Source organism: Etheostoma cragini, chromosome 23, assembly GCF_013103735.1.
Source record: "Etheostoma cragini isolate CJK2018 chromosome 23, CSU_Ecrag_1.0, whole genome shotgun sequence".
Lineage (NCBI taxonomy): Eukaryota > Metazoa > Chordata > Actinopteri > Perciformes > Percidae > Etheostoma > Etheostoma cragini.
The window spans coordinates 8,002,870-8,015,332 of NC_048429.1; the positions used below are offsets into that span (position 1 = coordinate 8,002,870).

At 41.1% G+C, this 12,463-nt stretch overlaps 1 protein-coding gene across 2 annotated transcripts in view; it reads left to right on the plus strand.

Annotated features, from left to right (window-relative positions):
- plxna4 (plexin A4) overlaps positions 1-12,463 on the plus strand; it is a 226,569-nt gene that overhangs the window by 26,000 nt on the left and 188,106 nt on the right. For both annotated transcript variants that reach the window (XM_034863434.1, XM_034863433.1), the window contains exon 3: positions 9,389-9,571. In XM_034863434.1, the coding sequence (XP_034719325.1) occupies positions 9,389-9,571 (183 nt within the window). The remainder of the gene's footprint in view (positions 1-9,388; positions 9,572-12,463) is intronic.

Here is a 12,463-nt window from a genome sequence, read left to right on the forward strand (position 1 = left end):
TGAACCATCTGCTCACTTGCCAATTTTGAGTTCTGAGAGGTGTAGATATTGTGTTAAAATAACAGACCGCTCTGAAGAGGTCTGTTTTTTAGAGTTTCAATCAATTTTTTGCAAATACTGTAGATTCTTGAAAATGTTTGCATTGGAGTTTTTAGATATCTTTACTACAACTGGCTAAGTTACCTGTGGATCATTTATGAAACTACATGTACAGTACTTTATGTAATGTAGACAAAACTTGCATTCAAGCTCCATAAGCTTTGTACCATTAGAGAAGACTGATTGAGTGAAACGCACTGGCGAGCCAAAATACACATCTTTTACTAAGAAATACAGTTATTGTAACAACAACTAGTTATTGCTGTTATCGCTTAGTCGTTGCCGTATTTCAGAAGCATAAATTTGATTCTCTCACTACGCCTCAGTCCATATTGTGCTGACCTTAGCCATCTCAAGACATTATGAAGTTGACCCTCTCTTGTATTTGGTTCTGGAATCACAGTGTTTATCTATTAATCCGTCTTTGGCACGGCACACGTGCCCGGAGCCTTCGTCTGTTGCTTGAGGGCCTGATAAATCATGCCTGGGGTGGAGCTGTCAGCAGGGAGAGGAAGTGTGAGGGAGCACACAGGGGTTAGCGCTGAAGAATGATGCCATTTCAGCATGCGCCACAGTATCGCCACCGCCACTGCATAAATTAGACCCTGCTGAACAAGTGACTGTGGACTCTGCAGGAGATAGATGAGTTGTGATACACGTACGTACACACACACACACGCACACACACATACACATATACACGTGCCACCACACTTGTAAGTATGGCTACTACAGAGATTGATAAGGAAGTTTTAAAAAGCAGAAAGAGGCCAGTCGAATAATAGAAATAAATAGTTATAGAAAAAAATTATAATAAAATAACAATAATAATTTATTAAAATGTAGATGTGATGATTCCAGACTGCTTCAGAGTGGAGTTGAAACTACAGCCCTAAATAAGGAGTCATATTTAAATACACGGACAAACAAACACAAATATAAATCAGGGGCCTATTGGTTGAGCATTAGTAAATTAGTTGATAATAAATATAGACCATATATATTCCCTGTTAGAGTAACATGGTCACAATGAGACCATGTTAAGATAAAGAGTTGTGGACAAACATTACGTGTGTGTGCGTTTCTAATATCCCATGGTTGATTTTTGCATGAATCGTTGGTTGTTAGTCGCTGTTTAATTCCTTTGCTGCTTTAAATGATGCATGACTGGGAGCACCATGTCTCTGATATAATCCAAAATGTTTGGATCAAAGATAGGATTAAGACGGATGAAGATTATTGTATGTAATGTTTGCAGGTGTTTTTCAGATGTGTGTCCGTTCAGTGTTTAACGGTTCATATTTTTTAACTTACTTAAAGAGACTCATATTAGCTGGTCATTTTCAGATCATTGTCTCCCCGTATTTCTTTCCACTTTGTCGTATTGGAGGGATTTAGGTACCTTGCAGCTTTGTAAAAGGACCTTGTGAATTGTAAATAGCGGTTAAGTGTGCCGGCAGAACAGTTGGCTTAAAAATACTTCTCCATGTAAATGACAGAACTGTTTTAAAAACTACATGTACGTCAACTGAATTGACTGAAACATTTATGTTTTCAGATACTAATGTTTTGGGAAGAGAAATAATCAAATCATCAAAATACTTCAGGTATAGACATGTTCAAGGACACAGGCCTAAGTAGCACAGCATTTTACTCTCACCCCCATCAGACCTTTTGTTGCATTACACCATCTTTAGGATGCTTTCTGTTGAGTGGTAGATGTGGAAAGAGGGAGAACTTGAGAAGAAGTACGTACAGAGAGTGGCATGATGGGAGGGAAAGAAGCAGAGGATAGATGGTAAGAGTGAGTAAGGGAGGATGCTTCCTCTCTCCCCCAAATGTCCACGCTTGGCTGAGCCACATAATGCATGCTCAACAGTATAAGTCTGCAAAGGGCCTGCATCCATAGATCATTGTGAAGTGGCATGTGACCTATAAAAAACACGGTGCCTGCTCCCTCCATGTTCACTGTGTCAGCAAAAAAAAACAGAACAACAAAACACCGGGATCGCAATAAATTCCCTCTGCTCTCTTCTCTCTCATCCTTGATTCATTGCTTACTGCCTGTACTGCTCTTTTCTCCTTTTGCCTGTCCTCCGCATGCTCTTATAAAAATAGATGCCACCATCCCATCTTCTCATTCTCTGTCATGCTTTCCTTCCTTGAGTCTGTACTTCTCTCCTCTTCATTTCCTCTTATGGTGCTTTCCATAAGCACAGTGTGAAGTTTTGTCCTCACCCCCCCTTCTAAACACGGACAAGAAAATTACAAGGTCGCCCGTAAGTCCCTGACAGGCCACGGCCATCCCCTCATCCCTCTTGCTAATGATCATTAATTAAATGTCATTAACTAACATGCCAAGGGCTATTCTTCCACATTTGTCATGTGCTATCGACTTCACATTCTGAATTCACTCCAATTTATTAGATTATTCTACTCGGCCGCTGCTGTTTCTTTGAGTTTTTCTTTTGATCTGTATCACAGTCCTCCCAACACAGGCCTATCCCTGCCTCATTTCATCCTCTATTAGTAAAGAACTTTTCCAATAGGACATTCTCTGTCTGTCCCACCCAGGTTCATATTTCATATTATTGACTCTTTCCTGTCTTTTATTTTGTTCTCTGTTTGGAATGGTGTTGTCTCCGTGCTGACCATCTCCATCCCTCCTCCTACTGATTGCGGAGCTTAATCAGTGGCTGGCTGCTGATGAGTCAGTCTAGGCCACATCCTCAGGAAGGGAAAGGCTAGTGGATTCATTAAGAAACACACACACACACACACAAGCACACACTTCACCCCCACTTCATCCACATATCTGCAACCCTGCTTGCTGGCTGGCTCGCTAATTAAATCTCCATACATGATACCACTTGCTAAAGGTCATAATCCATCACAATATCATTATTCTGTGATTACACAAATGTCTCCCGCTTCCTGCACTATACTCTACTGGCTGCTCTCAGAAAACACTGAATTGCCTTCATTTCTTGCTCTGTCACTTTTTTCCCCAACGTCTAATTGTCTCACTCCGCAGTAAGCAGTACTGTACAATATTTAAAAAGTATTTTTGCCATCCATCCATTCAACTTCTATCGCTGATCCTGTATCGGGTCGCAGGGGCAGCAGCTCCAGTAGGGGACCCCAAACTTCCCTTTCCCAAGCCACATCAACCAGCTCTGACTGGGGGATCCCGAGGCATTCCCAGGCCAGGTTGGAGATATAATCTCTCCACCTTGTCCTGGCTCTTACCCAAGGCCTCCTCCTTCCTGGACATGCCTAAAACACCTTCCTAGGGAGGCGCCCAGGAGGCGTACTTACCAGATGCCCGAACCACCTCAACTGGCTCCTTTTGACACGAAGGAGCAGCGGTTCTACTCCGAGCTCCTGTCGGATGACTGTGCTTCTCACCCTGTCTCTAAGGGAGACGCCAGCCACCCTCCTGAGGAAACCCATTTTGGCCGCTTGTACCCTGGATCTCGTTCTTTCGGTCATGACCCAGCCTTCATGACCATAGGTGAGGGTAGGAACAAAAATTGCCCGGTAGATTGTAAGCTTCTGGCTCAGCTCCCTTGTCGTCACAACGCTGCGATAAACTGAATGTAATACCGCATCGGCTGCTCCGATTCTCCAACCAATCTCACGCTCCATCGTCCCCTCACTCGCAAACAAGACCTCAAGGTATTTAAACTCCTTCACTTGGGGTAAGGACTCACTCCCTACCTGAAGAAAGCACTCCATTGGTTACCTGCTGAGAACCAAGGCCTCAGATCCAAATACACCAATTCAATTGACCAAGCTCTATCAAATGCAAACCAATCAACAACTAACACAATCAACCCTACCTAGTTTATCATAGTCAAGGATTTAATTGATTAAATTGTAGTACTGTATACCATTATAATACAATAAATCTATGTTGTCCACCAACATATATCTTACACCTTTTAAAGGTGATGCAGTCCAATATAACCCCCTACTAACTACATCCTGACAAATGACTACTGACTTTCCTTAACGTCTCTCTACACAGCATAAACAAAAAGAGAATATGAAAGCTGTATTGGATTGTGATAGTTGTAACGAAGAAACTCTAATAAACACAAACTTTAGAAGGTTATACATAGAGACTTGTATTTCTCAATTTAGTTTTTGTATCACTTCAATAAATAGTGTTTGGCAGAAAATAAGATGTAAAAGCCAAGTAATCATTCCAAAAGAAATAATCAAAGATTTCCTGCCAATGCACAGTGAAGCGGAAAACATGGGTTAGATACACCTTTCTCTTTATGATACTGAGTTCTATTTTCAGCTGCTATTTGTGAATTCCCTTCTTTTTTCCAATCTCTGCATCTCTGCATCTCCTAAACTCCCATATTGTCTCTGACAATTTCCTACCTTCTCTCTCTCTCCTGGCTTTGCTTTCGTGATGTCTCATTTTCATTTAAAATCGTCATGCTGTTCCTTTAGCTACCTGATGTGCTTTTCCCTAACGAATACGTATTATCTGTCATAGCTGCTCAGCTAGCAGTTGGCAGGTACAAGCATCTGCAAACATAAATTATCAAAATCTTATCCTCGAATTGAAACCTGCCACTGTAACACACAAATAAATCAACATTGTTTCAGGCACACCCTGTGAAGTGTAAAGTACAGTCTAGTATATCCATTCACATTAACATTTTCCAGCATAGTGTTATGTGAATGTGCGCTAACAAACTATAATTCCCCATTTTTCATTCTGTAACTGATTAACTGAATCTGCCAAGATAGATGGCCCATCTTCCTTGAGATGACATGTTGGCCATTGAACCAGCCCTGTATGTGCATATATGGTGGTTCTCTCTTCCTTTGACATTCTGCATCTTGCTTATAAGGGTTGAAAGTTTCCAAAACAGACCGTTGTGAAGATGGAAATATTAAAATGATTTACAGAAACAGGACACTAGTAAGACAGTTGTGTGTGTGTGTGTGTGTGTGTGTGTGTGTGTGTGTGTGTGTGTGTGTGTGTGTGTGTGTGTGTGTGTGTGTGTGTGTGTGTGTGTGTGTGTGTGTGTGTTCTTTAGTCAGACAGTCTACGTCTTGGCACAGTAGCCATATATATATATTCTGTTGTACTCCATGGCAATTTGCCGTGTAATCATCCATAACTCCACAGTAAAGCATGCTACTCATATACAACGAAACGTTATTGTAAAAAAACTAAGTGCAGAATGAGCATACAAATTGGATTGGTTAAGAAAGTCAATAAAACTGCCACATCCATAGAATATAACAATACATTTAAGAGGACTAGCTAAAAGTGCAAGAAAATTGACTCTTTGAAGCCTCCAATGGTTGAGCAGCATCATGATGCAAAGTGTCTTTCTGGTTTAATGTGTGTCATTAACTTCGTGAACTTGCAGGAAATGGAACGGACCCATACAACAGCCAGCCCAGATTAGGCCATACATCAGAGAGTGTTTGAGTGTTGGAGTCCCCACTAATCGCATTGAGCAACTCTCTCTCTGTTTTGCGTGCGCTCACTGCCCCCTCTCTGTCTCTTCACTCTGTATCTGCTGATCCCTCCGCACAGTCCAGAAGAGAGCTCTCTTTGTGCCGGTGCTGGCAGGCTAACAGAAGCAGAGAGATGGATATGGCTGAGAGTGACCTGATTCTGCCTAGTACCTGGCCTGTGTCCAAATACAGAGGCACCGCTCTCCTGTCCTTCTGACTTTAGGGAGGAACCCTTCGTCTTTCTCTTCTGTTTCTCCCCTGCGGGACTGAACACCTGAACTGAGAAAGAATTGAGTTTGTAGTTTCAAGTAATTTGAGTTGTTAGTCAGTGTTAATCTAATTAATCTAGAAGTTTGCACACACATTCAGATGTCTACAACTAGTGGTATCTGTATCATAATGTGTCCGAGTCCTGTATTTACATCAGCCAAGGATGTAGTTTTTCCTTTTTCAGAAACATAAAAGCAAGAAAATAAACGTTAAGGATAGAGCTTAGATTGTATTAATTCAAAGCATTCTGTTTTTTCATCAGCAACGATCCTCTGTGGTAGAAGCAATTAACCTATCTGTGTAAGCGGTCTGCACTACTTTTGTTCTTACCGGCAAATATCTCTGAACATTTCAGAAGTTGGACATACATGGTCGAGAGAGAAATAGCAGTGAAAAATGGAAGCCCTTTGCATTGGAAAATCCATTAATAAGATGGGTTTAGAGAAAGAAGAGGAGCATAAAACATGATAGGAATTGTGATAGCAGTGTCCTATTGGCAGACAATGTCAAGGGCTAGATTGATATTATTTGGAATTCTGACTAGAAACGTCTTTGGCACAAATGTCATGTCTTGGTGGTGGCGTAATGAAAATATGTCGGCTTCTTGAAAGGGCTGACAGACAAAGTATATTTCATGAGATTGCAGAATGTGGGACAGAGATGGCAGCTGTGATTGGCAACCAGTTGAAATAATACAGCATGTGTCATTGGCAAGAGATGAAAACACACACACACACATTCTGTAAAAGTGGCTGTACCTTTTAATTATCTTTTGAGGCTGCTTTTCAATCATCGAGTCTCCAAATACTACATTTTGCTTGTGATGCCCCCTGTTAACATTTGAACCCTGGGACAATAAGGCTGTTCTATAACTGATGGCAACATGGAGAGGGTGTGTTTTTCTGTCACAAAAACAATGCATGTTCACGAATGCATAGAGAAAAAGTACAGTAAGTGGACGCTATAGTGGAGATTGGTGGTGGTGTTAGTACATCAGAAAATAGGAGGAATAGTGTTGATTATGAGTTGTTGTCTCAAAAGGGAGGCGGGGAGGTTAGCTGGTACAGTAAAACCGTAAACCAGAGTGATACTTTACTGTGATTTCACGGAGCAACCGTGACATGCGCCGTGTGTTATCAGAGCACCATTTATTTAGCAGTGAGCCACCATGTGACTTGTAGGACCTGTGGAGAGTGCATTCTTGACAACCGCTCATTCTGAAAAGGTCAAGAGGAGAAGGGCAAGGAGAGGGCAAGGAAAAGATTTCCACGATAATGTTTTTTTCTTGTGCACAAATACTCACCTTTTGTTGATTTTCTGTGGTATCTCAGTCTGCATTGATTATCATCTCTCCTTCACTTGTCTTTGGCTTTGCTCCTTTTTGTCCTCATCTCAACCCTCTCCCCACATGACATGAACTTGACCCAAATTTAGGTCATCTCTATCGATCATCCATGCCACTTCACGTAACCCCGTGTTATAGCCTAAAGCTCATTGTGGCCTCAACCAGCCATATTCCATTTGTCTAATGAAAGCACACCTCATATTTCTTCTGGGACTCAGTCTGACGCTTCTGATGATGATGATGGCCTTTAGTGAAAGGTTGTGAGGAGACACTTGCTGCTTGGAAGATTGATCAAAAGCCTAGGGGGTGCACTTCCAGGAGGAAAAACGGAAAATAAGACCTAAACTAAAAGGCCCTCTGCCCCACAGACCACCACGCCTCTGACAGCTCGAACCACTAGGCAGTAGAAGCTTAAAGTGTAATCTGTAGATTTGAAAATGTTTTGATAGGTTTTCCTCCAAATGAAAGCCAAGATTTTATCAGTGCATATTCTCCTTTTTCTTCTGAAGGAAGCATATATATTATGCCCATAGTAATTAGCCCTTAGCTAAATGCTAAATTTGGCCATTTCTTGGTTTGCTTTACCTGCTATGTTCTTTTTGTTTTTTGTGATCAAATGTTTTTTATTTCTTTTGTAGTGAAACATTAATTTCTTTTCAGATTACCTTGTGTTTGGCTTATAATTATTTATAATCAACAGATGCATGCCTAATCATTTATATAAGACCAGTAATCTTCATAATCAGTTCACAAGAAATTGCTTTTTAGTCATTACTTCAATGCTTATGTTTCATGGCTTATATCCACATTTTCCCCTTTCTGCAGGTGTTTTATGTGCATTTTGAAAGAAGGTAAAAGCAGCGTCAACTGCCAAAGCCTCTCTCCCGACAGCAACCCACCACATTGCTAAGATATTAATCAAAAGTAGGGGTGGATAAAAAAATTGATACAGCATAGTATTGCGATATTTTCATTGGTAAAAGTGTATCAATACACAGGCGCCAAGTATCGATCTTTTATTATATATGTGTTGGTCAGTTGTCTGCTTCACAATCCCATTTCGCAGCAATTAATTGAAGTGATATGAACAGAGAAATGTGTCTTTTTAGATAAAACAGATGTTGACAAAGTTTCCTTTTGGGGACATCGTTTGAAATTGGGAAACAGTTGAAGTTGGAAAAATGGTTATAAACCGCAATATATCGCTGAATATTGCAATATGATTAAAATTGCAATAATATCGTAGTGTGGCATAAGTATTGTGATGATATTGTAGCGGGAGGTGTCTGGTGATTCTCAATCCTAATCAAGAGTGATGCCTGCTTCAGTCCTAATCCCAGTGTTTCCATCCATACCCATAGAATAATGACCAATCCCCAGCACCATTATTCTCTTATCAAAACCCATAAGTCATTCTGCCCACAGTGATTGATATGAATATCCTCCCCCGGCAGGATAAAACACATGCATGCAAACACAAAATGTAGAGAGGCACAATACATGAAACATACCCATCTGCGTTTAATAGTAAAATCACAGCAGCATGTCCAAAGAGTAAGCTTAACAGATGAACCTCCATAAAGAATTGGATTTCTCCCCACTCCTGTTCACATATATATATATATATATATATTGCAGTGATTTGCCTCAGTGTGACGATGCAGCACTTCTTTTATTGTATTTCCCTCTGTTCACTTTGAATCATTTCACATTGAATATCTTGCGGCACTGGCATTTCTGCAGTTGCTGTTGCATAGGCTGGACAGTGGGGAATTGTGCCTGACAGAGCAGCCTCCAGCACTATTACAGAGCTAGAGCGTGACTGCAGTCTTCTTCCATCTTCATCTCTCTCTTACTTCTTTCCACATTTCTTGCATGTAAATCAGTAGACGCACGCATGCATACAAGTTCTCACACATTCTTTCACACATACAAACTGTTTCTCCTTTTGTCGACCTCCCCACCATATATATACACCATATATATCGCTAAAAGAAATACACTCACCCACAAAATATTGATTATTATTTTCATTAATCTTGAGTTCACTCTTTGCTGTTTATCAGACCAGGTGTAGGTTTAAATCTGGATAACCGTGCTCAATACTGGCTCTCAGGCTCCCTGAGGAAAACTGAATCTGATTTGTAACGTATTATTCTCTCTTCTTCTTCTCCACTGCAGCTCTTGACCATCGATGATGACTTTTGTGGCCTCGACATGAATGCGCCGTTGGGCGTGTCTGAGATGGTGCGTGGAAAGCCTCTCCTGTCTGATGCTGTCGACAAAATGACCTCTGTCATTGCGTATGTGTACAAGAACCACTCGCTGGTCTTCGTGGGCACAAAAAGCGGACGAGTCAAGAAGGTAAGGCGCATTAATACAGAATGAAGTGTAGCAGAGATTGCTGAATTGATAGAGGCAGAGATTTGGTTTCTCTCTGTTAAAAGGTGGGGAAAGGGCTGGGAGTTGGGGACTGCTGGATTGGAGGAAGGATAGTAGTAGTAAGGCAGATTGACTTTCACGCAAATCAGCTGAGTCGGCTGCATTTGCAGGGGAAAGAGATGTGTGTGTGTGTGCATGGAAGAAAGGGAGAGTGAAAGGAAGAAGTGTGTGTACTTCACTGTGGAGATAATTTGAATGTGTGTGTGTGTGTGTGTGTGTGTTTTGAGGAAAATGGGGGGGGGGGGGGGGGGAGGATCAGGAGAGCCCCTGAGGGTTTTTTATTCCTAGAGCCAAGCCTATCTGGTATCTCTCAACGTCCTCCTCATCCACTGCACCATATATCACACATACACTTATATACACTCAGTTTCAGGAGTATCCGCTGTACTTTTCCTTCACTTTGGACTTAAAACCCAGATCCCTGGGGGCAGATTGCAGCAGACATCAGCATCTTGCAGAACTTGCTAGACAGCACAGATCAGAATGTTGCAGAATCGATTAGACCAAGTTTCTTATCTGTTTCTTGAGGCAAATTGAGGGATCAGAATAGGATGAACTACATAATTTAAATGATTTACTTAACTGCATTATAATGAATTAGTGCAAGTAATATTCCTCACATTTAATACTTTTTTACATTACATTTCTTTTTACAAGTCATCATTTTTTTGTAAATGTTTGGGTAGTTATTGTTAATTTAGATAGAGGGAATCTAAATCGTAATTACATTATGAGTAATTTTATGGGCTGTGATGGCTTTGAAGCTCTTGAAAAATGGACTGTTGCCATTGTGTTTTCTGAACATCTTGTACCACAACTGTCTGTCACTTGAAAAACATGTCACACTGTGTGACAACAAAGCCTTTGGCCAAACAAGATTTGTCTCCTCGGAGTTAAACAGCACTGGATAAGCTGGGTTTTGGCATGTTGTTGCTTCCACCCTAGACTCCTCTCACGCCTCGGTGCCCTCACTCGTGTGGCAGCCCTTTTCTGGGCTAATGCGATGATGCACTGCTGCTAGGTGTGATAGAAGGGTGGTAGCTCCTGTGCTTTTACTCCCACTTTCTTGCACTCACTCACACACACATTTCTTAGGGCCATGACTGAGACTAATTCTGGGGCAGTGAGCCTCATGGGCCTGGCAAAACCATCATCACACAGAGAGGGGGGAAAAGTGAATGATGGAGTGACTGAGGGAGGCTTAGAAAGGTTGAACTGGAGGGAAAATTTTGGACAGATGGACTATATTCCTGAAATGCTGCATGCCTTAAAGGGAGGAAGAAAGTTTGCAAGGTGACAGTTTAAGGGAGAAAAATTAAAGAACGAGTGGAAAAAGTTAAATGAATATATGATTGAGACAAGCACAAACAACTGATTTTGCGAGGGACTTCTTTTCCTGATACACAGGCAGGTAGGAGTTCTAGTTTTTACTTAGATTTTTGTTGATTATGGCTCATGTCTGCTTTGTTTTTTTTGTTCCGCACAAGAGCAGAGTGGTTTATGCACCAGTTCTCCATGTTGTATAAAGAACACAGGGGGTAATATGTAATGTTATTTAATAGCTACTGCTCATCTGTTATGATGAAAGTGAGATTTAGTGGCGTTGATTCTTAAAAAAGTGTAGCAAGTTGTTTTCTGAATATTGTTTTTGCTTCAGAATGTTAGAACATTTTTTCCTGTCAGCTTTGTGCTTTTCTTCCTCTTTCCGTTGGTTTCTCTCAAGACATCCCTCTCAAAGCCACATATTGGCACTTGAGAGAATCGTGTTTGCAGGATTTTGACATCGTTCTCATTCCAACTCGACATGAATGGAGATCAGATTGTGCACATATTGTAAATTCAGGCAAAGAAACTCCACAGACACACACCATCTTTGACAAAAGGTGATCAATATACTTTGTCAGCACAGACGTACACACATGCACACACAGCCCCATTACAACCCCTTCCTCCCCTCCCATGTACATACTTCCCCTCCCCTGTCGTTAACTGTATACCATTAGATGACATCACAGGCAATAAAAGACAACAACAAGACAATAAAAGGTCTGAACTTCAGTCCACCTCCTTCATCAGTGACTTTATAACCCCTCGGCTAATGGATTTTGATTTATATACACTCCTCCACTTTACTTGTTCCATCACTCAACCCCCTCCTCCTCCTTTCTCGCACTTCTTCTCTCACACACTATCTTTCAGTCAGTGTTATTTATTAACCTGTGACTAACACATCACCCTGAATAAATATAAGCATTACGGTAAAAGAGAGTGTATGGACTTTTTACTGCAATGTTGTTTGGGTCAGCTAAATGTTAGTGTTTACAGTCTCACATTTATGACATCATGAAGTTGAGCTGGAAAGGAAGCTGAGTGAATTAAATTTGCGTATTAAATTGTTTTATGTGGGTTTTATGGGGGTGAGAGTAAAATTTTGTGAGCATAACTTGAGACCTGCGTACCAGACTATGGACATAGTTGTATTTCTTTAAATACTATATAGTATACTGTATCCAGACACAATGTCTGCGGTCTGGATGTTTTTTCACAGTGAAAAAAGGACACGCAAGTGTAGTATGCAGTGCTTGCAAGCTCTAAGTAATGCCAGGAGGATAATGTGTCAAATCCTTAACACCACCAATTTGATTACTCATGAAGAACCGCCATCCAGAAGTTCACAATATCAGGAGGAAGCTACTAGCGAGTATGCAGGGGATATAGAGAAAAAGATAGAGAGGGGTGTGTGTGCGTCGGTGAGTGTGAAGTTAGCTGTAACGTTTTAGCGATCACAGCTACAACGTTACTGCAGATTCATCA